Below are 25,548 nucleotides of genomic sequence, written 5' to 3' on the forward strand. Positions count from 1 at the left end.
TAAAGCTTGAAACTGTGTAAAATTTCATTAGCAGTAATTGTAGCCTTAAAAAGATCACTTGAATATAAAGAAAATAAAAACCTTTGGGAAGTAAAGGAGGGGCAGTATAGAAGGTGTCCTTCTGAATCAGATTGCAAGACGGTAACTGGCTAGGGTGTCCTTATCTCCCTTGCTCTTTTGAAACAAGCCATGGCTGTTTTTTTCTCATGGACAGCATGGATTGCGGAGAGTAACGTGGCTGAGCTACTTTATTCAGTGACAGGAATAAAAAGCAGGGCAGCCCTGGTTTAATTACATGAAGCAGCTCATTTAAATAAGAGAACTTGGATACGTTCGGATAAGGAGCTTTAAATGTGTTTAAATGTGAACATGTCTGTACTGTCAAGTAACCGAGCTCTGAAATTTGCTTCTAGGTCATAATTTCCCTGGGTCCATGTTGCAAATGCATTTGCTTGCCCTTGAGCTTCCTCTATGGATCCAACAAGTTTCTTTCTGGAAAGAGTCAGCATGAGGAATTGAAAGTCAAGGAATAAGGATGTTCATTTAACAGATTGGAATTAGAGGATTAGAGCAAAATAAAGGCAGAATGCATACATTAAAGAGTGGAAGACTCTGGGGAAGAGGCTTAAGCTGCAAGCCTGTCCGTTTCTTATCACCAGCAGGCTGACCTTTGTAACCAGCAGGTAATTGGAGATGTTTGCTGCCCATTAAACGGGAATGAGCTTGGATGAGTAATAGTTGTCCTTTGAGTGTGGAGTTCTGGTGCAGATCCTTACCAAGAGCAGGTGTGCTATTTGCTGCGAAGGAGGGCTCACAAAGTAGAAGCCAAATACAGATTGCTGGTTGGAGAATCTGAATGTCTCCTGTATAGGACAAAAGCCACGTTCTTCCTTGTTTTCGGGAGTGCTAGCTTTGAGGTGGAATGAAGTTATTGAGAAACGAATGATATGGAAGGAAATGCTAGCGTTGTGTCCAGCGTGAGCTAGGTTAGTGTCTTAATATAGTGGTACTGCTTGCTGAAGTTGGCATTTACCCCCCTCCATATGGGAGAAGGTCTTTACTGCTTAGCTTCAAAGAAGATCCACTGAAAAGGACTCAGCCTGAAGATGTACTGAGATTAAATTTTAAACATTGCTTTCTCCCGATTATTTTTTGAAGTTCCTCCTTTCGTCTTTTCCTGAAGAGTTCAATTTATCGTGGTGGTGCTGTGTTTTTTTTTTTTTTGTTTTTTTTTTTTTTTTTAAGATCCTCTTTCTCAGCTTTCTTAGAAATCATGAATATTCCAGCTGTACTTGGACTTGGGTGCACTTTGTTGTCTTCCCCTATCACAGCTTTGCTTTGGTTTAAAGATAAGAAGAGTTGTAAATGGCGGAGGAAATAAGGCAAGCGACGCACTTCTTGGTTTGTTTGTGCACGGATCAGCTCGAACTGAGTTACGAAAGATGCCGAAGTCCCGGATTGCACTCTGAAGGAGCCTTTCTTCCTCCAGTGGCTGCAGAGGAGCCTGCAGGAGGCTTGTTAGATCCCACAGGCAGCTCGCTTCTGGACCTGTTGTTGAATAATGTGAATTTTTTCCTGCTCCTGGGTATAAGCTTGCTATCAAACGTGGTATTGTGTATCTTTTGGGGAACTGGAAGTTGTGTGCGGTACGCACTGCAACACCGTAATGTAATCAGGCATGCCTCTATGTGACCTTGATTTGGTAATAGGAAAATGCTGCCGTGGCCTGCTGCCAAAGGATGCTGTGGAGTGTTCATAACACTTAAATCCTGTCTGAGCTTAATCTTCTTATGGTTTCATAAGAATACACTGCTTGCGCTGTCTAAGACGCGTTGGTTGGTGGCAAACAGGAAAATACATTGATAAAATATTAAATATATCAAATTTGAGGTACTTCTCAGTGTCTTACACGGTTTCAGCATTAGATGAAACCCTCCTTCTGACTCCTGTAGCAGCTTATGAGGAATATGTTTACCCAAGTGATAAGGGACTTCATAACGTCCTGACTGAACTTGGGACAAAATAGAAGATGTGTATGAGGGAGAGGCTCAGTCGTGCTCTTCCCTTGAATGAAGATAAATGTGCCATGAGATATTAATGTGATCAGTGTCTAACACTGTGAACTGCGCTTATTCGAATACAAAAATCTGATGTACAGCGTGTAATATTCTTATTTAATCTAGTCCTTTACTAACTGTGAAAGACAAAGGCGTATCTGACAGCAAAGTTGAAAAAAATTGAGTAGGAAAATAAATCCAGCAGCCATTAGGCTGCTTAAGGTAATTCTGAGAGACAAAGTCTGGGTGGTGATCAAATATCCATAAAGCCGCGAGTCTCTTGTTTGACAGTGCTTCCCTTTGTTGGAGAGATTGAGGTTAAGGGCTTGGCTTGAGGATGGTGGTTAGGTAGGAGACATTTTAAAAGATTGGTTCAACAGAAGTTTGGATTGCTGAAATCTGAGCAGTCATAGGTAAAATATGTAGGAATGAAATGAGTTTTAGCACAGTCCTTTTTCACTTGACTCTTTTTGTAACTTCTTCCATAGAATGAGGGAGCCTAACAAAATCACTTTCTCGTGTTGTGGTTGTGAAGTCCAAAATTCCTGCCTTGTCTGAGGTAAATTCCTGAACCTGAATTAGCTCAGGGAAAATCTGAAACAGAAGTTTCTCAATTCCTAATGGTTTAACACCACTGTTCTTGGATGCAAATGGGACTTGAAAGTGAAGCTGTTGTATCTCAAGTCCCCTCAATTCCCAGTAACTCTCCTCACTTCATACTGGTGAGGATGGTTTCTATGGGGTTAATAATTTCTGGGGTTTTATTGTTCCTAAAAATACCCCCCGCCCCCCCAAAAAAAAAAAGATAAAATTGTGGCCTTAAAAAGCATGTCTAAAACTATCCCTCCTGCAAGCGTTGTCCTAAAGGAAAATGCTACCACTGTAACAGACTGCTACTGACTTCCTACAACCTGTTTTATTATCATCTGTTATTTAATAAATATAAAAATATAATTAATGTAATTACAGTCTGTATCGTGTGAACCAGCTCCTGTCAGCCCCTCCTCTGATGCAGCCGTCAGCCCCCCATCAGCCTTTGTGTGGTTGGCAGCAGGGAAGTTTGTGAGGTTCCTCGGAGCTAGGATTTCATGTAAGAGCCTTGTAAGGAATACAGTCTTCAGAAGGGTTTGTGAAATTTCTAAATATAATTTCTAAATATCCTTGATACCATTGGACAACCTGAGAAAACACCACCTTTCAGAGTGGTGTTGAAGATGGGCGTGTTTCTCATGGTTATAACTACTTTGGCACTCTACCTGGGTTACTAATAAGTCATCTCGTCTCCTTCTGTCACCTGTCACGCACGTACCTTGTACTTCTTGGCTAGTGAAATGAACGCTGAGCTTGCCTGATAACATCATCCACGCGTCCTTCTTGTGCCTTTTTAACCAAGTCATGCCGTGCACTTTGTAGTTATTCAAGGTGAAGAAGAAAAGGCTTTCTCATTTTGATTTAGGTTGAGAGAAAAGTTGTTTTTAATTGCAGGCTCAGAAACATGCCTCCTTACTATAAAGGGAGATCTAAATAGCTCATAATTGGCACACTTTGGGGAAAAAGTGTAACAGAGTTCAAGCCCAGCTGTTACTTCACAGCTACTGTGAAGAAACTTTGCTCCAAGAGTTCATATACCGAAATGAGAATACTTTTAATGAGATGGGCGTTCCTATTTAAGGTCAGCTCACAGACTAATTTTCAAGTGTATTAAGCTGAGGAGAGTAAGTGGTTTTGATGGCTTTGGTGAGAAAGCTCAAAAAAATCAGCTCTTCAGCCCAGACACAGCAGCTCCTAATTACGTTTTGTTACCTGCAAGTGGGGAAAACGTCTACGTGTTCCTGTGAAGCACCCGTGCGCAGAGCTGGTCCTTCAGAGCTATCCTCACTCCAAACCCTGCATTAGCAGTCACAGGAAAACTCTGGAAAGCCAGTTTTATAACACTCTTCTCTTCTGGCTTGCATAATAATTCACTGTGACGGGGCGTTGAACTGAGAATTACTGTTTTATCCTTTTTCAATCAGTTTGCTTAGCGTGTGTGGGGTGTGTGTGCATGTTGTGGGTATCTTATTACTCCTCCCTTGCCATATACATGTATGTTACAGATGGCTCAGTAACTTGGTAGGATAGGCATTATAATGCCAGGCCCAAATGAGAGAAAGTCCTGGATCCAGAAGCTGTCCCAGGGAGTGAGGATTGAAAATTTCCTTTCGCAAAGGCACAGGTTAACGTGTTGGATGAGTGCAGGAATTCTGAAAGGCAGAATTTCCTCAAGTTCGATGTAAATTGTCTGGATATAGCTAAAACTAGCAGGCAACTAGCATGCATCTAACCGAGTTGCTGGACTACTTTTCTATGTTTTAAGGTATTCAAGAGAAAGAGGAGGCAAACGGTTTGGTTACGGCAAGTTGCTGATTCAGCCGAATGCCTTGGTGGTGGTTGTGTCTAGAAGTGGTGGTTTAGGAAGGCCCATTTCTAGCTGAGCAAGGCAAATCTGTGTGAAGGATTTTTGGGGGGACAAATCTTGTTCTCAGTTTAATGAGAAAATGCCTTCAGATGCGGTATCGCACAACTCCAGCTGGCGAAAATGAAGTTGAGGAGTTCCATTATTTGCTGCACTTCTTGGTAAGCGCATCTGGCCCAGCTGAAAGGTTCAAATGGGCTTACTAAAGGGCAGGTTTATTCCGAGTAATCACTCGTTGTAAGCTGGGTCCGTGGGCTGAAATTCAAAAGCAGTGCTCTTTTGCATTGTTGTTGCTGCAAATGCCACAGGGTCGCTAGGGTTTAATTTGGTTTTTATCTCCAAACAATGTGCTTGCAATGCCAGTCATTGCCCAGGCTGGGATTTGGGGTTTTGTTCTGGTTTTGTTTGGCTGGGGGGAGATGGTTGGTTTTGTGAAGCTCGTCCCCACACCCCCTCAGCTCTCCCACTCTCTGCCTATGTATATTTAACAATCAGAGTTCAGACCTTTTTTTTTTTTTTTTTTTTAAATACATGGAAGAGCTTTATGGAGATAGAAATGCAGGAGTGTGGTGCGAGATAGTTGAGAGGTAACAGGAGGTACGGGAACCAACAAAATAGAGATTAACCAGTATTAAGGGCAAGTTTAGGGTCTTTGGATGTGAATTGAAGACTGGGTCAGTGCATGTAATCTTCTTGAATAGGATTTGGTGCCAGGTCCAGACCAGAAGTTGTATGCTGTGATCAGTTAGCAGGAAAACATTGAGAAAATCAAGGGAACCGAGATACAGATAGGAAAAAGCTAATCATTTCCCGAGAGGCCAGTTTTTGCTTTGAAATAGTTATGGACATTTCATACGAGCAGTTTCTCTGAATACCTTTTCCCTGTATTCCGTGATTTGAAGCTTAAAATAAAACAAAACCAAATCTTTCCTGTATTATTCCGAAGTCATCTGGCACACTCTTGCAGTTTGCCTTTATAGAGATTTGTGAAGTCGATGTGAACACACGTGTTCCTTGGGAGCAGGATGGAGGTGGCTGAGAGTAAAGAGAGACTGTAATTCCGGGTTTAAAAACAAAAATGAATGAAGCTGTGCTTTCCAAAGTTGATGTGGAAGTGACTTAGGACCCAAATTCTCTTTAATGGAAGCAGATATGAGCATAGGGTTGTTGTATCACTGAAATGACTACTGCATGGTTTCTAACAGGGTATACACAAGTTTCTTTTTAAACACTGCATAGCTTCCTCCATGGTCTCAATACCTTGCTGTTGTTTCAACCCAAAATTTAGCACAGGGAGAGAATTAGGTGTTTTGGTTTCATCCCAGTCCATAGCTGCCCTCGTCAGCTCAGGCTTTGGAGAACATCACCACCATCATAAGCAGGAACGCCCAGCAGAGAATTTGACCAGCTCCTGATGAGATCTCCTTTTTATTCTCCACTTTTTTTTTTGGTCTTCCCCAAAACAACCTGCACCCGCTGTTACCTTTAGTTCCTGACCCCACCAGTAATTCTTTGTGCACGTGGACCTGTCTCAACATCCCTTCTGCAGCTGCCTGTTCCCCTTGAACCCTTGCGGACTTGCAGCACCCCATTCCCTCCCTGTTCCTCTTCTCTTTGCTGGCTTGTTTGTTAAAAATCCCGGTGAAGTTATAGCCCACGTGTGTGTCACTCCTCGTTATACAGAGGGTTATTTTTAGAAATGAAGGCCAGAGGGTCAGTCATGACCATCTAGTCCTCTGGTAATGCTGTTTTTAGAAACAGTTTGGGGTGCTGTGTTGTAAGGGGCCCTTGGATTAAGTTTCGTAGCAGTATGCCAACAGCTGATTGTCTGCTTTTTTGCTGTGGTGTGCTGCTTTTTTGGGGGTGAAAAGACACTTCTTGCTTTGGTTAAGGCTTGAGTATGTTTTTAGCCAATTCCAGAATGAATAGCATGGAAGTAAAAACTTAAATTAGTTTTGTTTTTTTTTTGAATCACATGAATCACATGCCATTGGGTATATTTAAGCTATTGAACTACTGCAAGCCTAGTGTAATTAGGACGTGAACATGCATGCGTGCGTCACCAAAATCTGCACTAAATACTGAAGATCTGATAATCTTTGTTGGGTTGTTCCTCATAGTTCCCTTCTTCTATTGTAAAATTATCTGGTCTGCCTCAGAAAGTCAATGTTTCTTTACACTTCTTTGCAGGTTTCTGCTTCAGTGTCTTGAGGATCTTGATGCCAATCTACGGAAACTGAATTCACGCTTGTTTGTAATCCGTGGACAGCCAGCAGATGTTTTCCCCAGACTTTTTAAGGTAAATGTTAGAAATGCATACAAATTAACGTAGAGGGTTTTTTCACCTTGCAGTTGGTTTGTCTCTAAATATAACTGCTAAACTTGTTTCAGCTAGGAATATTTCTTCTATGAGCATCCCTCAATGCAAGTTGCTATCTATGCAAATACTTAACATACTGCTGCAATTTCTCTTTCAGGTTTCTTTAATTATTTGGACTTTGCATCCCCCTCTAAGGTTCATACTACCAACTAAACTGGGTTCCTCTTAGACCTCACAGTTCTTGTTCTTTTTCTCTCCAGAAATATGACTAATTTCTAATGGATTCCTGACCTGTAAGAGCTGTGCTTTATTTAGGCTGGTTCTCTGGTGTGGTAGCTTCTTGGCAATTAAAAGTGGTTTGATTCTTTTTTTTTTTTGGTAGTAATAGGCTTATTTATTATTTTTTTAAAAAAAGGCAGGGGGCAGGGTTGTCCAATTTTTAAGTATTATTCTTGCCTAGTTTCTATGTGGCCGAGTTTTATTCTGAAGTGTAGTATATACTTGGTCACCTGCAGTTGTTCTTGATGTAGAGAATGGTAAAGTTGAACTTAAAATTGAAAATTCTCAACTTTAATTTGGTCTGATGCCTATTATTCACAGACTATTTAATAATATCAAAAGGCAATTTATAATTAAAGTTTTAGGCTTTTGCAGGAAAGGGTCTTATTGAACAAATTAAAACTGAGGGATTGCTACTGATACTAATTCATCTTATCTGGCTGATAGTGTACTGAAGATAACAACACTATAATAGGATAGTAAAAATGAACATTTTGCAAATTGATTTTCAAAGTTCTATGGAATGACTGAGTTGAGGTGATGGAAATGAGAAAGATGGGGGGTAAATAAATCTGTTTTTCCAAAGAGACTGTCTATTTGATAAGTTTAATTCTCAAGTCTGTAACACCAAGCTATTAAAATTAAAAAATAAATAAATGGATTTGGTCTTCACTCTTGTCCTTTAATTGTGAAAGTGCTACTTGGTTGATACTCCAGCTGGTCTTTGCTTGGTTTCCACTCAGTGAAGAATTTCCTGCAGGAGCACTGGGACGTTAGTTGCTGCTTGCAGCAGCGCCTGGATATTCAAGGTGGTCAATACCTTCCTAACACACTGATTGCATTTATTATGGAGAAAGATCTTGATGCTTTGTGTGAGATTCTAGGTTTGAGACACTGATGAGAAGTTTTCCTGCGTTCTTCAGTGGCCACTTTGACAGCTGCTGCTTTTTCTATTCTTAATGGCATCAGAGTGCTGCGCTTTCAGAACATTATTTAACTGCTGAGAAGGAAATGAAGATAACTTGTAATACAAATAGTATTCAAAGAATGTTCACGTCTGTTTGTCTTCTGGTTCCTCAAATTGCCAGGAATTGTCTTTGTTGTATGTCAGTTTCCTCATTGTGCAAAGAACACATACAGATGTTTTTTTGCCTGAAAGAGGATAACTTCAGGCAAATAATGGTAGGACATGGTGGAAATTCTGTAAACCCTTGTGTCAGAATTCCCAGCACAGATGCTAGTTCCTGGGTGGGGAATGAATATTTCACAGTTGTTTGATAGATCTCTCATTTTCACAGGCTGAAGAACAATTTGTTCAAAAGACAGAGCACTGATCTAATTTTATCTTTGCAAAAGACCTCAAGGACTCCTAGGACGTTTCATAGAGATAAATAATTGTTTGCTTTTTTCTTTCCCACCCACTTAGAATCCCTCAGTGGAGCTTTGCACCCTTCACGTCTCTGAATTCAGTGTTGTGTGTTGTCAGCAGTGCTAGCTAATAGTGCTGCTGATAGCAGCAGCAGCTTGTCATCTTGTGGAGAAGTGCACAGAGACAATATTTTTACCAGTGAATTCTGCAGGTCTTTGCAAAATTATTTTAAATTTAATTTTTTTTAAAGTAACTTGAGAAAGGTGTTTCCATCTGACTGCAGGGATTCAAATTCCATTAGTAGTGGACATCCATGTCGTACCCGTTGGTTAACTTGAACCCATCAAATTTTGGTTGGTTCTTGCTTTATTCACTTCAATTTATCCCAGCCTGTTCTGTATCTTTGGTGCTTTGGGACTGGCTTGATGAAGAAAACAGAATCGGGTCAATCTCTAATTCGTTAAATGCATCGGTGTTGCTAAAAGCATCCATCACACAGAGCAGAGTGACTTGTGTCCTTGATGTAAGTGCCTGGCTCATGCTAATGTGATCTGGGTGTGATCACATCACACCTGTGTCAAAGTTCCTTGGCTCCTTGTGTGATGTGGCTCTGCTCCTTGGACACAATTTTCATGGACACAATTTTCTCATTTTTTTCTGTTTTCCAGCCTTCCAGTTTGTGTTCTAAGGTCTGGGTTTGGTTTGGACTTTGTCTGTACCTCCCCCTTATTAAAGAAAGCAACTTGATAATCACAATTTCAAACATTATGCTAGATAATGAATTGATGAAATATCAAAGTGTGGCTAGCTGAATGTGTTTAAATTTTATTTGATTCTTTGAGTAAAAAAGAAATGCACCTATGATTTATTTTCACCAATGGATTTAAAAAGAAAAATGAAAACCATAAGAATGTTAACATGAAGAGTGGTTTGAAAAGGCAAATGATTACCGGCATGACAGCTTTAAAAATTTTGGTAATTCTCATCTCACATGGAAAGCAAACCAATGTATCTCAGATAAATCATTTCATCATCTATTATTTGCAAGAATTCAGCACTTCCATTCTTTTGCAGAAACACTGAAAACTAACAAACTAACTGAAAACTAAGCCATAAATGCATTCTAATTCAGTGTGCCAGGAGAAAGAAAGAAAATCAGGGAAAAAATGCTGCAAATGATCGGATAGTGGTTTTACACAACAAAAGGAAAAATAAATGTTGCATAAAGGTGTGGGAGGTTGCTGAGGGGTTCAGGGCCTGCTGGGTCATTGTTGGCAGACTTTGGGGTGGAAGGAGCCAAGCACTCCATAGGATGTTCGGATAGACCACCAGGACTCTACCTGGGCCTCATCTAGGAGAGAACTAGAGGGTCCAGAAGTGAAGCAGCACCCTAGGTGAGCAGCGTTGAGTACCCTTGTCTCTGGTGTAAATCCAGTTGTCTGAAATAGTCTGGCTGGTAGGTTTAAATCACCTGATTATGAGATCTGGGATTAGAAAAGTGTTCCTCTGAGTTTGATTGTCAGGGTGGCTTTCTAGGATCACTTGTGCATTACCACCTTACCAGTATCCTGCTGTTGCACAAAGCATAGTCCCTAGTGGAGCCTTTCTTCAGTTCTTTTCCCCCTTCTGTTACTGCTGGCTTGGTAGCAGCACCTGTGGGTAAAATTAAATGGGCTGTGACATCAAGGATGTTAGACTTGATGGCATCTTCTTCTTAAGAGACAAATTTTTTGACCTTTAATTGAGAATTGGAAGACTTTCCTTTCCGGTTGGGGATTTGGAACAGGAAGGGAAAATGTGTGGTGGTGTCTGGTTTTGGAGAGGGGGGAAATAGTTGCTGCTCCGCTGCACTCCCCCTTTTCTGGGACGAATCCGGTTACCTCTGAATTAGTTTCTCTCCAAAAACTTCAGCTCTGCTGTTAAAGCTGACAGGCACATGTGAAAAGCTTTTCTGCAGGGCAAAGTACTGTTGTGGGAGAATGTCCAAGAGGCAGCCTGTGTCATACTTGCCTTCTGTTATGTCTCTTAAGCTACGTGGATCCTGAATTGAGAGCTGAGCTTTAAAAACTTTCACAGACATGTAATGGGATGGATAAATAAAGGCTTCTTTGTGCATGATTCCTCTTTAGATGCCAAAGTGTTGGGCTTTATTTTTGGGAGTCTGTACCTAAATCTGTTTTGCACTTTTGTGTACTTCTGACAGCTATCCCCAGAGGGTAGCTCTGCTGCATCCTGTCCTTCCCGTTCTCTTTGCCCTCCCACTCCATCAAGCAGCTGACTTGCTGAAGGACCACGTATTTATTTTGTGTTTCAGGAATGGAACATTGCAAAACTTTCAATTGAATATGACTCTGAACCATTTGGGAAGGAGAGAGATGCAGCAATTAAGAAGCTGGCTAGTGAAGCTGGAGTGGAGGTCATTGTTCGAATTTCTCATACGCTATATGACCTAGACAAGTAAGTTACCATTATCTCTGGTCTTATAAAGAAAAAGGGTATGACTTTTTTTATGCAGGATTTGCTTAGAGAGTGTGTGTTACTTTCTGTGCAGAGTGCTTTAGAGTTAGCAAGGCTACAAATTATTTGCATGTTCTTTATCCATTTGTCTATCCGTGCAAATTTTATTATGTACTGAGTAGAATTTTGGAACTCCAAAATTGATGCAGAAAACTGAATTATAGCTTTGACTTCTGGGTTCTTTTGAAAATAATGGTTAATTATCTGACTTCATAGTGAGGTGGTTCAAACATGTTTAACTTCTCACAACTGGTGTCTGCTTTTGTTAGTTGTTTTGTTAGTTTAGAACTTTTTGCAAGTTAGCAAAAAGTTCTTAACTTTTGAAGAGCTGCTTCCTCTCAGTTCTGTATCCAATAACTAATTGGGGATTGTTTGATATCCCTGTGTTGCATTACCTAATGTGTTGTTTATAGTTTGCCAGAGATCTATTTAAATGGATTAGTATTAGCTCCCTATTATAGAAACATAATCTGCAAACTGTTCGAAAGTATGACTGGGCTTCTCTTGACATTGAGTAATTTATTGTGGTAGATGCCAGTTTTCTTCTGTTAGAAGCCACATGTATGAGAGGCAGCTAAACACACGAGAGGACAGGGAATTCTTCCACTATTTAAGATGGAAAATTTCTCTCTCCCCCAATGCCCTCTTCCCCCACACCTGAAGCTTTCTTGTTTCCAAGATTGCAGATGTATTTAAAGATTGACAAAGCAGAATATGGAAACAGCTCTCTTTTCAATACCAGAATAGAAAAATGCATTTTTATGCAAATAGCATAATCTTATAAAGATGCACCCAACCCACCTATGTAGCTGTGGTCTTTCATCTGCTTGGTTGATCTGTATCTTTCTTTGCCTCAAGCTGTCTGTGTTCATTACAGGGGGACTTTCCTCAACCCAGGAGCTAAAAATAATTGATTTGGTTATTAAGAGTTTATTTATGTCTCCCTGGTGGAGGGAAAAAGGGCGGTGTAAAGTTAAGGTTGAAACCATCTGAATTACCATGAGTATCTGTTTTTCTTTATAGCATGCTAGAGGCAGATACAAATTTATTGTGCAAATTGTATAAAACATATACACCTGTACACATGTGGAAAAGAAATTTTTATAAATTATATATTATTACAATGCATTGTAATATGCCATTGTCTGACATACCTCTTTTATTTTTTCATTCCTTTTTGTTTTTTTAACTCCAGAATCATAGAATTAAATGGAGGACAACCACCTCTTACTTACAAGCGATTCCAGACTCTAATTAGTAGAATGGAACCGCTGGAGATGCCAGTAGAGACCATAACCCCTGAAGTAATGGAAAAATGTACTACTCCGGTTTCTGATGACCATGACGAGAAATACGGTGTCCCATCACTTGAAGAGCTAGGTATGTTCTGAGACTGCTTAGACATTGTGCAACAAGAAAGATGTAATCTACCACTGGAAGCATAATACTTAAATAAAGAAATAAATAAATAAAAATAAAGAAATAAAAAAGTAACCACAGGAGAGAGAGTCTGTTTATGGTTAATTGTTAAACTGATGCCAATTATGACATACAAATAGAAGAAGAAAAGGATAAAGAGCTCTGTACATCTTAAAATGCTGTTTTTTTTAATGGTAGGTCAGATAATTTAAACTACTGCTTAGCTTCCCGTAGTGCAGCATAGCTATTCTGATGATACCAAATCATCATCAACATACTAATACAAAGTGAAGTATTAAAGATTATTAAATGTATTTGATATCCTCATGCTTCATGTCACTGATCTGACCCTTTACAGTTACAGCTCTTGTCTTGTAATGCCAAAAAAGATCACAATAAAGCAAGTAATTATTCTAGAAGATTCTAAAAAAATCTCTTGTTTCTGTAAACTTTGAGAAATATTATCAAGCTATAATATTTTTATTTCCTACCAGCTCCCCACTTAAAAAGCAAACAGATGTGGTGTGACTACTGAATCTTTAACAAAAGAGTCTGGACAGATTTTGGCTGTGCTCTTGCAGCTCTGTCTAGTCTGTTTGAATTCCCTTACAACAGACTTTGCTTTTAAAGCCTTTTTAAGAAAGGAAGGTCTCACTAAACTGTACGTGGACATGTTATCTCATATTCTTGGTGAACAGCATTTTGAAGGTGAAAAGAGCGGAGCGAAGTCTTACCTTCTCTTCTTTCTTCTGCAGCAGAAGTACTTATTTATCATCAAATTGACCATAATCCCAATCTGTTATTTATGTCAAGGTCAATGAAATGAGTGTATTTGTTCTGAAGATCGCATGCCTGCTTTTAATGCAATGCAAAAAGTTTTCAAGCATTCTGTAAATTATAATAACAATTCTTGCTTCTTAGTAGTATTAAAAAAAAAATAAATGAAACTTGTGGTTTAGCCCAGGTACTGCAGAGCTGGAAATGTGAACATAATTTGGAAAATGAAAGGAAGTGTTCTTTCTTTGTGCCAAAACAAAAGTGCAATTAATAAAGGTAATTCAGTATTAAGCTTGATAATGGAATATAAAAACTGCCGTTTTCTGCAAGTTATAGGTGTTGAATGGGCTTTGATAAGACTTGATTGTGTACTGTTACAAAACTTGTACTTTGCCACATGTCCAACTTAAGGCTATGCTCAGGGTATAATAAAATGTCACTGAGTGTCAATATGCTAGAATTTTATTGCCCTACAGTAGAGGCAAACAAGGAATTTCTTTGTTTTAATTTGTTTTTCAGGTTTTGACACAGATGGTCTGCCTTCTGCAGTATGGCCTGGGGGAGAAACAGAAGCTCTCACACGACTGGAAAGACATTTAGAACGAAAGGTATGTTTCAAATCATTGCAAATATGACATACCTGGAAAACATAGTTGCCCTTTGCAATGAAATGTAAAAGGAATTGGGCAAGAAGCTTAAAAAACAAACAAAAGCAAACCTATACTCAAGGCCTTTATATAATAATGTAAATCAAGTTGCTGTTTCATAGTTTTAAAAGATGAGAGGTTTTCTCTTAAGTTAAATTTCTGAGAAAGTCTGTCATTTTGTACTTCGAAAAACTTAACTATTTTTTCTTTGGAAGTTATTTTGCCTGAACCATAGGTCTTATAACTTCTGAAAGGGGATTCTTCTGAAATCTAATGTATTGTTAGTTATCTTGGTTTCCTTTATATTTAAAGAAGGGATAGGTAGTTCTGGGAAAAATGTCTTCTGCATTGGGGTGAATTATCTTCTAGAGGCTCAACTCATTCAGGAGGAACGCCTTGAATGTTTGATTGCTTTATCTTGGATCTAAGATAGTGTGATCACCTGTCTAGTGTCTGGATTCAGTTACAGATAGTGCACGATTTCTCTCTTTATGGTTATTTTTTGCTACCTACTCTGTAGACTGATATTGCTGTGTTTTGGATTTTTTTTTTTTTTAAGGCTTGGGTAGCAAACTTTGAAAGGCCACGAATGAACGCAAATTCCCTTCTGGCAAGCCCTACTGGGCTTAGTCCCTACCTCCGCTTTGGCTGTTTGTCTTGTCGTCTCTTTTATTTCAAGCTAACGGACCTGTACAAAAAGGTATGATTTCTACATGGATAACTACACGTTCATAGATTTATTGATTTTTTTTTTTTCCTTCTCCTAATAAAATGTTTTCCTTTTAATGCTGATCTGCAGGTAAAAAAGAACAGCTCCCCTCCCCTCTCCCTCTATGGCCAGCTGTTATGGCGTGAATTTTTCTACACAGCGGCGACTAACAATCCACGGTTTGATAAAATGGAGGGGAATCCTATCTGTGTTCAAATTCCATGGGATAAAAATCCCGAGGCTTTGGCCAAGTGGGCAGAAGGCAGGACAGGTTTCCCTTGGATTGATGCAATTATGACGCAGCTTCGTCAAGAAGGCTGGATTCACCATTTAGCGCGGCATGCTGTGGCATGCTTTTTGACTCGAGGTGACCTCTGGATTAGTTGGGAAGAAGGAATGAAGGTATTGTTTCTCTTCTTTGAATTTTAACATTGAAGCCTCAGATATAATACACAGTAATGATATCCACAAAATGACTAAGCTGAATATGAAGCCTTAAACTGCGGACAAAATTAATCAGTTCTGATCAAACCAGTGGCAGAGAGGTTTTTGCCTACTGAGTACACCTTTATATTAGAGTGTTTTGTGCAATCAGAACAGATCTGCAATTCTTTTAAATTTGATATTTCTTCTGAAGTCTTGACAAGTAAGTATGGTTTACTCCTGTAACTGGAACTTCTTTCCAGTTGTATTGCATGCACAGTTTCTGTTCACATCTTGTTTGCTTCTCTGCTAAGGAAGAACACATGAATTCAAGGGGAAAAAAAAACTAATAGTTAAGTGTTTTTTCAGACACTTCTGGCCATTCACCTAATGTTAGCAGTATAAGTATAGGCAAGTGATTTAGCTGTAGTTTCAGTGCAATTAATTCCATGGAAGTGTCCAGGAGACGTTGAAGTTCAAAGTGCAAATGTCAGTCTTCTGAAGAAAAGAATGGAGTAATTTCATCTTAGCATTTGAATCGGTTTTACTTTTTTTTTTTTTTTTTAGAAGGATGGCATTTGTTTTACTAAATGATAATGAATACAAAATAGTTCTTTTTCTGAAGTTTAAAAAATAATTTACTTGCTATCAGGGTTTTAACTTCACATTTATGTATGTATATAATCTTAGGAAATTTCACCTTGCTCAACAGAACAGCTGCAAATAAACATGTTCCGTTCAAAATAAATAAATAAGTCTTGGTTACACAACAACTAAGCTGTCTTAGGAATTTTCCTCCTGCAGTTCATAGATACAGACATTGAAGATAAACATGCATAGGTAATTCAGCCAAATGAAGAAACTGTATTACAGATGAGTGCCAACTTTTTCCTATTCTTGAAATAACACAGGTGTATGGGGGACCAGACTTGTACAGTGGAAGGATATTTAGTTCGTATGTCCCTAGCTAGCAAAAGTTAATCTGGCTTTCCAAGGAAACGTTTTTTCTGAAGTCTTATGACATGGCAGCATCTAGTGGAATAGTTGTGTGCTAGCATTTAGCATTCAGCTAAAGATCTTATGTTATAGGTTGTTTACTTAAAATAAATAAATAAATAAATAAAAATTCTTGAATAAGACAGTTTTTCTTACTAGTAGTTGCAGATATACAGGCAATGTTACTTTTGTAATATTCATGGTATACTATAGTATGAATGCTGTCATGAACGTATCTAGAGAGAGAAATCCTTGTTCAACAGTATTGCCTTATTGAGACTTTTGGAAAAAATACTAGCTCAGTTTGGGTGGCAATACTAACATATTAAGTTTCAGAGTCTTAGGGTAAAGAAAGTGGCTTTTTTTTTTTTTTTTGGAACTTTTGAAGAAAATGCAAGTTTGAAAGGAAAATCAGAACTTGGAAAATAGGTAGTAAGCATCTGTTTTGAAAACTACTCAGTGTGCTGTTTTTATTTAAAAAAAAAAAAAAAAAAAAAAGTATGCAAGTTCTCCTTCAAAGAATAAGGCTTCTTTCTTTCTTGTTAGCCTGTATTGTTAGTGGTATGACTATTGAGCAGAGAAGCTTCTTGTTACGCACACGAAGCTTGTCTCTGTTAACAAGTAATAAAGCAAGCAATAAACAGTCAGTGCTAGGAACTTGAATGTTTTGCAAGTGTTGAGTTCCAGATTTAAATCAGCTTCCTCATTTGTTACTTTTAAATTCTTGGAGATGTTTATATTAAACATGTATCCTCAAAACCATGACTTACTAGATTAACTGGTAGCCTTCAAGATCACAGCTTTTGAATGTTTTTACTATCCTGAAACTCTTGATTTTTTACTCTTAGGTCTCCTTGCCTAGTGAAAGCTGCTATACAAGTTGAGGTGTTTAGACTAACAGTTAGAAATGTGTCTTGTGTGTTTGTGTTTACTGCTTTGTCGAAGTTAGCAAAGCTTGAGGAAGTTGTAATGTGCAGTGGCAGCTCTTCCAGAAGCAACAAATACAAGTAATCAGACTCCTGCCATCCTTTGAGGTTTTATTTTTTAAGGATGTGTTTAAGCAAAAAGGTGCAACTTTTTGGTCTTACCTTTCTGAGATGTCTACAAGGTTTTTTTTACAGGTTAAAAGCCAAAATGGGCTATCACTTCTGTTCTTGACTTTGATGCCTAGGTAAGTGTTTGTACTTGTGTTCTCAGCAGTCTGTGAATGTGCCAGTTTAGAAAGAACATTGCCATGTGGAAGAGCTGGATTTACTCTGCTGAAATCCAAGACTCTGAACAGCTCCTGAAAATGCAGTTGTTTCAGAGATGTGCTATGTTCACACTAACTTGTTGCTCTGATTTCTCAAGGTCTTTGAAGAGCTCTTACTTGATGCAGACTGGAGTGTGAATGCTGGGAGCTGGATGTGGTTATCCTGTAGCTCCTTCTTTCAGCAGTTTTTCCACTGCTACTGTCCAGTGGGTTTTGGCAGAAGAACGGACCCGAATGGAGATTATATCAGGTAATTCACAGTCCAGAGGTTACAGTAATTTGTAGACGTTGCTTAAACTGTCAAATAGCTTAAATAGCTTGATATTTAAAATGTTGTTCGTTTTTTTTTTTTTTTTTTTTAAAGACGTTACTTGCCTGTACTTAGAGGTTTCCCTGCAAAATACATTTATGATCCTTGGAATGCCCCAGAGAGCATCCAGAAGGCTGCAAAATGTATTATAGGAGTTAATTATCCCAAACCAATGGTAAACCATGCCGAAGCAAGCCGTCTGAATATTGAGAGGATGAAACAAATTTACCAGCAGCTTTCCCGATACAGAGGACTGGGTATGGCTATTGGCTTTATTTATTTGAAAACTTCTCTCTTCTTCTAGCAATTAATAGCTTCATGCCATAGTCATGGTTAGTTAGGTGTGAGGTCTGTGTTGTGACCAGGGTTGTATATCCAAGTATATGAAAATACTACATGTAACCAAGAAGGGTAAAAAGGGCTTGACTGGACTGTTTCCAAATCTTTTCCAGAAAACTTTTTATTTAGGTTTATGGAAGCTTTGGGGTAAACTGGATTGAGTGAGTGTTGTGATACTTCTGTACAGCTAAGCTTCAATAGTGATTAGAAAATGCATATGGTTCATAACTTTAATCATATCATATACTTGCAAGTGCTGTTGCTTCAGATAGATGCTGATGCAAGCTGTGATAGTGTTCTTCCTACTTAGCAAAAACCAACCCCTTTGCTCTGAGAAGCAAACCACGTGCATTTACATCGTTCAGAAACGTATAAGCAGTCTGTGTTCTGTTAATAATGGTTATTGAATCAGGATGCAATGCAGTCCAGTGCAGTATGTTGAATACTTTAATGCATATTGGAAAAATTATACAGAATATTATATGGAAAATGCCCACTAAGTAATTATGAACTAGAATTACTTGGCAAGATCCCAGCAATAGGGGAAGATGGAGAGATGCTCTATTATAGAGGTAAACTGCTCAGGGTGAGGGTGGAGAATTGGCCCTCATGAGGAACAAAGCGTGCTATTTTTAATATTTTTGTCTTTAAATTTTGTTTCATTACTTAGGTCTTCTTGCAACAGTGCCTTCTAATCCAAATGGAAATGGAAGTGGTGGGCTAATGGGCTTTTCACCAGGAGAAAGCGTTTCTGGTTGTGGTAGTACAGGAGGTCAGTCAAATTTTTTTTTCATACATGGAAGTACTGGAACTGAACTGCCCAAACATCTTTTATAAGGCCTTTGCCGTTATGTATAATTAAAAGCTGTTCTCACAAGACAGTTCTCAGTGCAAATCACTTACACGTTTTCAGATTTCTTCGCTGTTTGGCAGTATTTATATAAAGACATCTTCAGATCTTTTTTAATCTCAAACATAGAAGAAAAATTTGTACTGTTTTTATTCCCCCAAAATTATTTATTAATGTGTGTCAAAGGGTTTGATTTCAAACGCATTAGAATGTGATCTTTTAGAAATCTAAGCATCCTGATATTTGCAACAAGTAGTGATTTTTGAATTTTCAAATCAGAGCTGTTAATCTGTAAGTTTTCTTCCGTCAGCATTAGATTGCTTACTGGAATCTACCATAGCACCAACAACAGTATGATTGACAGTGTCTGTAAGAACTTAATACAGAATTTATCAAATGGTTTTGATGAAAGTTTTCATGCTATTAATATTCCTAATGTAGCACACCAAGATTAACAGGTTACTAAGACAAAAAAAAATACAACATTGGGACTTCATGTTGTGTGATCCAGCAGTGGGAAGGGGGAGACAATTGGAAAAAGGTAAAACCTTTTGGTTGAGATAAAGACAGTTTAATAGGACGGAAGAAGGAAGGGAAAATAATAATAAATGTGTGTGTATATACATACATATATACAAACTAATGATACACGATGCAATTGCTTGCTACCTTCCCAGCCAACCCCCCAAGTTTTATTTTTCTGTGTGATACCCTATGGCATGGGCTATCGCTTGGCTGATTGGGGTCAGCAGTCCTGTCTGTGATCCCCTCCCAGCTTCTTGTGCAGCCTCAGCCTCCTCGCTGGCAGGGCGGCACAAGAAGCTGACAGGTACTTGATTCACTGATAGCACTGCTCAGCAACAAGTCAAACATCGGTGCCATTAACATTATTTTTCTCCTAAATCCAAAACACAACATCACCCTGGGTCACTATGAGGAAAATTAACTCAATCTCAGCCAAAATAAGGACACTTTTCCTAATATCTAGTCTAATATGTAATAAAATTTCTTTACCATGAGGGTGTTCAGATGCTGGGAGGGGCATCCTGGCGAAGTGGTTAATGCCCCCATGCTTGTCAGTGTTCAAGAGGCATTTGGGCAATGCCCTTAAATTAATATGCTTTAACTTTTGGTTAGTCCTCAAGTGGTCAGGCAGGTCCCTTCCAAGTCAACTATTCTAGTCAATTCTATGATATTTTTAACTCTGTACAAATCCCTGATGCATCATCATCTTGAATAGTATGTATACCTTAGACTCCTCCTTGTTAAAGGCTAGGACAGAACTGAAAATTTACTGTTTTTTATCTTCTCCTGAGGCTTTGGTCAAAGTTAAAAGCAAATTGCAGCAGAAGGTGGACTTTACCATTAGAGAAAGGAAGTCTAGACTTAAAGCCGGGTGCTTGGGCTTTTCTTTCTTTTAAGTTGAGGGATTCAGAAGGTAAGAGGGCTTAGTTAAACAACTAGCATGTACGCTCTTTCGAGTGCATGTATATATGCATGGTCTACTTTTACTTTTCGTATCAAACGTACACATTTTGTAGGAGGTTACTGTGCATTTATCCAAATTCGCAAGTTTGAATTTGAAAAGTTGAAACCATTTGAACTTTGGACCTGTTCTGAGGTAGTTTAACAAATAAACAGAAAAGACCAAACAAAACAAACCCAAAGCCATGCTCAGTCTACCTCTTGAAGGGGGATATAGGTGGAGGGGTGTCTTTTAAATTCCCAAATTTAATTGTTTACTCTTTTTTTCCTGCCTCACTAGGAGCTCAACTGGGAACTGGCGACGGTCAAACAGTTAGTGTTCAGACATGTGCCCTGGGAGACTCTCATGCAGGAACAAGTGGGATTCAGCAGCAAGGTATTACGGGAGTGCTTGTCTGTAGAGGATCTCCAGGGTCTCACAACTATGGAAAAAAAGACAAAACATAAATATAAAATGGATGAATTTTTGGTGGCAGCTGCTGTCTGTAACTTGGAACTGGCCTTGTTTCTGTTCTTGAAGCATAAAAATTATGTCTTAGAGTAAACTTGCTTGTCTTGTCACTTTTATCTTTCAAATACTCATCTAGAATAATTGTTTTGAAGGGGGGATCACAAGCGTGACTAAACAAAATTATTGAATATTATTCTAGGCTACTTCAAATGCACAATACTGGAAGACAGACTTTCACTTCATGCATTTGATTGCAAAATTTGCATGTTATCTTTTTCCCTGGTTTCATTACCACTCTTTCCATGTGTAATCAACTTTCACAATCTTGTGTGGATACTCATTTAATTTGTTTCCATAATTGTTAGTCTCTTTGCACAGTGATTGGAGATGTGGTTTGTAGTAGGTCAGAGTTGCAAGCAAATTTAGCGTAACTCTCTTCCTTGCAGTCTTAACAGACGCTGTATGTTTACTGGTCACGAAAGACTAATCTGTTTTGTTTAAATACCCAGAACACCACAACAGAATAAGAAATGTTGCAACTGCTTTTGCTAATTTGCACTACTTATGTGGGATGCATAATGCAATATGTCAGGGTTGCCAGTGGATAGCTTACACGAGCCAGAAAAAAATTAAAATCTTTTTGTTACTTATGTTTTTTCTACAGCATAATTTTGTTAAGGATTTGCTATTGTTTCTATAAAAGAATAGTTAGACGATGAGAAGATGTGAAAGTACAAATAATAAAAATTCATAGCAACGTAGAATATATTAATGTTTAAACACATTAACTTCTGTTTCCTACAAATACAGTGCATAACTATGCATGCACATACTGTATTTTTCACTGTGCATATTTATTTAATGTTTATTTAATTGCCGTAGATCCTGTTATGAGGATTTTTTTTTTTTTGAGATAAGAACTCTTTCATTCAGGATGGCTTTTCAGGATTTTTATTGATGAAGGAAAATAAATCAATTGGCTTCTTTTTTCTTGTTGTAAGGAACTGCACTGATTTGCAGTTCTGGATTTTATTTGTTATAATATCTACTGTATCTGAACAGGTTACTGTCAAGCAAGTAGTATCTTACACTATGCCCATGGAGACAATCAACAACCACACTTATTGCAAGCAGGTAATTTAAAAACAAAACAAAAAAAAAAAACTGAATATATAAAAGTACAATAGTCTTGACATAAATCCTTGATATAAATACTGGTTTTAAATTATCAGGAAGAACATCCCTTGGTACTGGCATTAGTGCAGGGAAACGCCCAAATCCAGAAGAAGAAACTCAGAGCGTTGGGCCAAAAGTCCAGCGACAGAGCACAAATTGAACTGGTAAGAACTGCAAAGCCTTAAATTTATCCTGTTAATGAATAAATTACTGTACAGATTTACCATGTGTACTATGCTGCAGTGCAAAGATCTTAAATTTTTGCTCCAGATCTTTCAGTTGCAGGTGCTGTACAGACCAAAAACAAACAAAAATCCTTGCTCTGGAGAGCTTATGAGGTATGAGAGCAGAAATAGTTATAAAAATAGAAGTAGGCCAGTGGTTATTGGACACCTAATTTGAGGTATTAAGGAAAGTTAAGGAAAGGGACATGGTTTCCTACACATTAGCAGAGCTGTTTATGTAGCTTCAGTTACTCTCTGCTCCTGCATCTTGCCTTAAATTGTGTCAGCAACAGTTTGTGTGAGCATACAGTGACCTGAATCAGGAGACTAACACAGCCTAAAAGGATAGTCTCAGAACTTGGATGAGTTTTAGACATACAAATGGACTAAGGAGAACATGTTTTTGAGAGACACAATAAAAGAGTGCAAAATGCTGCTGTAGTTATTGGATGTGAAGATCTAGAGAGAAGAATGATATGAAGACTCGGGCATTTGTCATTGGTCTGTAACCTGAGCAGGATGCTCAGATAGACAAAGTTTGTCAAGAAAGCTGTGGTAAAAAGTATTTGAATCCGGAGAAGGATGTCTTCCTGGATATACACAAACAGGTGTGACAATTTGTAGAAAGAAGCAGAAATTGTGCAAGGAGTTTGATTAGTGTGTAGTCATCAACAGAGAAGTTAACTAGATTTTGTGTTTTGGACAAAGATACTTAGGAACAGTACAGAGAAAGAAAAGCAGACCAAAAATGTTATACCCCTTCTCCTAGTGAGCATGAGTTGAAAGAAACGAGGAAGATTACCTGCAAGACATGTTAGAGTAATGACTTCAGAGGAAATCAAAGAATGGAGGTCTGTCTGAAAGAAGAGGGGACAAGATTCAACAGTAAGAGTGTGGCTGTCTAGATTAAAGGTGGTTGACATGCCATTCCATCCTTATCTTTCATAAAAGAGGTTTAAGAGTTGGTCGTTATGGAGTTCGAAGAATACAGAAGAAAAATAATATGTGAGGCACTGGTGAAATTGGAAGGCAGGGATTCCATGCAGCAAGTATAGAAAATGCATTCAGCATCTCTAGAGATAAAAAGGGAAATTCAATCTACTTCATTTGGTTTTGACAGCAAGATCTAATTTTGCTTGTTATGTGGTGTCAGCGCTTTGACAAAGTCATTGCAGTGCATTATGAACAATTGTATTGCGCTGATTCAGTTCAGTGAAGACTCACAGCATTGTTTCCATAATGCCTGTTGCTTGTTTCTAGAAGAAGTGAGCTGAAACCCCAGAAACTGATGGATCTTTTCTCGCAAACATGGAGTGCTGTAAACCGTGCTTCTCTGTTCTCAAATTGTATTTTGGTACTTCAGTGTGCCTGAGTGGAATGCAATTACAAGAGTCCATGTTTCAGTAGATGTCTGATCCTTAGTATGTGTAGATTCATTCAGCATCCATGTTTTGTATTCCAGAATTCCTTAGGTGCTCGTGTCTGTGTAGAAGAGTGAACTGCAGAGTGAACGTCTGGTTCCTGTCTAAGCTCTTTTTCAATTGAGAGACAGGTTGGAGGGGTTCCTAGTTTGGCAGAGAAGACTGACTTTTGTTAGGGGTGTTCAAAGTGTGCTGCGAGAGCATGACAGTCAAATGTAAAGATCAGCCAAGAACATATTCAAAAACACTGCTGGCAAAAGGGTGTGCACATTCTGAATAGTGTTAAGCTACAGAGGCTGTGGGTTGTTTCTTTTTTTTTGTTTGTTTGTTTTTTTGTTTTCCCCTTTTGGTCTCTAAAGAGTAAGAAATGAGAACTCAGAGTATTTGAGCCAGTATGAATGGGACAAGGCTTACTGCACAGAGAAGGGGGGAAGAGTTCTTTTCCTTGAATTATTTCTGCCTTTTTTCAAAGCCTGCATGACAAAGTGCTTAAGATATTTTTTTTCTTGCAGCTTTACTGGAAGAGAAGATACAACTCAACACCCCGGATGAAGTTTCTGCTACTCTGTATTGGAACTAAAGAGTTGTGAGAGTACTTGTACTAAAGTAACATACTTTTTCATAAGTTATTTTAAATTGTTCTCAGTTGTTGTAAACAAGTTCAATTTTTGGAATGCATTGTTTCTAACTGGCATTTCTATGGTTTTTAACTTTTTAATGACTTTCACAAAGGACAAATTGAGTTTTGTATATAAAGTTATTTGGTGAAGTATTTGCTAACTTAATGTAAATACAAACATTCATGATTAGTGATAGACCCATCAATATATTTTTGATAATCTTTCATGTATATGGTTGTAGGAAGAGCTGTAGTGATGTTCTGTAAAATGGATGGACATAGAAAGCTTTGAAGTTTTTAAACTGCTATTATTTTTAGATCCCAGAATTTGATGTCTGTATGATCAACTTCAAATTTTCATAATGTAAGTGCTTAGGACTGTGTTTAATCAAATACAGTAGAATTGTAACCTTCATTAATTGCATCTGTATATAAGTCATATGCCAATTTTTGTCAAATTGTAAAATTTTCATGTATATGTCCAGTCCTTGTATTTCTCAGTTGCCTTGTTCAGTAATGACATACATTGTTATTAAAAAATTACATATGGATACATGTCTTCGTGTGTGCTGTTGTTTGAGAACATATTTCCAAGCCAAATGGGAAAAAGGAGGGAAATCTAATTTTTTAGACTTAATCTGGAAGCCACAAACAGTGAACTATTAACTTTCACTTTCATGCCACTGAAGCAAAACACTATTCAAATTATATGGGCCTTTGTTGAAATTGTGTGTATCTATTCTGAACATCAGAAGATGTTTTTCACCATTAAGTTATTAGGTGTTTCTTCACAGTCCAGTTTTGTGTTTTTTGTGCTATGAATGGAATTTGCTTGATAGCCTGGCAGTCCTTCCTGCACTGCAGCTAATTTGCTGTTCTTTGAGGATGTTGATGTGTAAAACTGCATCGGGTTTATTAGCTACTCAGTCAATACTCTGCATCTGTCTGAAATGTTTAGAGAAGCTGTATCTAAATGTTTTCTTAGGCTATTAAGATCTCCAAAGAAGCAATCTGAGTTACTACATTTTAACATATAAGGCAGTCAGTTACCTATTTGAGTGGATGCTGAAATTATTTTTATGTGGGAGGAGTTAATTATCTGTTCTTAGTATCACAAGATTGATTTCCAGTCATGGGGTACTTCTTTGTGTTGGTTTGGAGATAATTCAGTTCAGACTCGTGGGCTGACAACATATTCAGCACTGTGTTTGGTGCAGAATTAGCTGCCGTGATTCTGGATACTCCTGATTTTAGATGATAATTAGATTTCTAATTACGAAATTAGATTGCTATTTGCACAATAAGTTAATGTAAATATCCTTGCATACTGATTTGGAAATAATAACAAAATCAAAAGTACTACTAAAAAATACAGGCATGCTCTTTGTCTTGAGGCAGAGAATCTTTGACTAATCTTCAAGGAAAAATCTTAACACTGAGAATGAAGAAACAG

At 38.2% G+C, this 25,548-nt stretch overlaps 1 protein-coding gene across 1 annotated transcript in view; it reads left to right on the forward strand.

The window, feature by feature from the left end:
* The window catches only part of CRY1 (cryptochrome circadian regulator 1), a 38,310-nt gene extending 13,664 nt beyond the window's left edge, over positions 1-24,646 (forward strand). The window contains exons 2-14 of the mRNA XM_068664613.1: positions 6,703-6,811; positions 10,795-10,937; positions 12,193-12,377; positions 13,713-13,801; positions 14,400-14,540; positions 14,640-14,951; positions 17,319-17,470; positions 17,585-17,787; positions 18,540-18,641; positions 20,485-20,580; positions 21,718-21,789; positions 21,888-21,995; positions 23,989-24,646. Coding sequence (XP_068520714.1) covers positions 6,703-6,811; positions 10,795-10,937; positions 12,193-12,377; positions 13,713-13,801; positions 14,400-14,540; positions 14,640-14,951; positions 17,319-17,470; positions 17,585-17,787; positions 18,540-18,641; positions 20,485-20,580; positions 21,718-21,789; positions 21,888-21,991 — 1,708 coding nt within the window. The 3' untranslated portion in view covers positions 21,992-21,995; positions 23,989-24,646. The remainder of the gene's footprint in view (positions 1-6,702; positions 6,812-10,794; positions 10,938-12,192; positions 12,378-13,712; positions 13,802-14,399; positions 14,541-14,639; positions 14,952-17,318; positions 17,471-17,584; positions 17,788-18,539; positions 18,642-20,484; positions 20,581-21,717; positions 21,790-21,887; positions 21,996-23,988) is intronic.
* Positions 24,647-25,548: the final 902 nt, after the last annotated feature.

This window comes from Anas acuta, chromosome 1 (genome assembly GCF_963932015.1).
Source record: "Anas acuta chromosome 1, bAnaAcu1.1, whole genome shotgun sequence".
Taxonomy (NCBI): domain Eukaryota; kingdom Metazoa; phylum Chordata; class Aves; order Anseriformes; family Anatidae; genus Anas; species Anas acuta.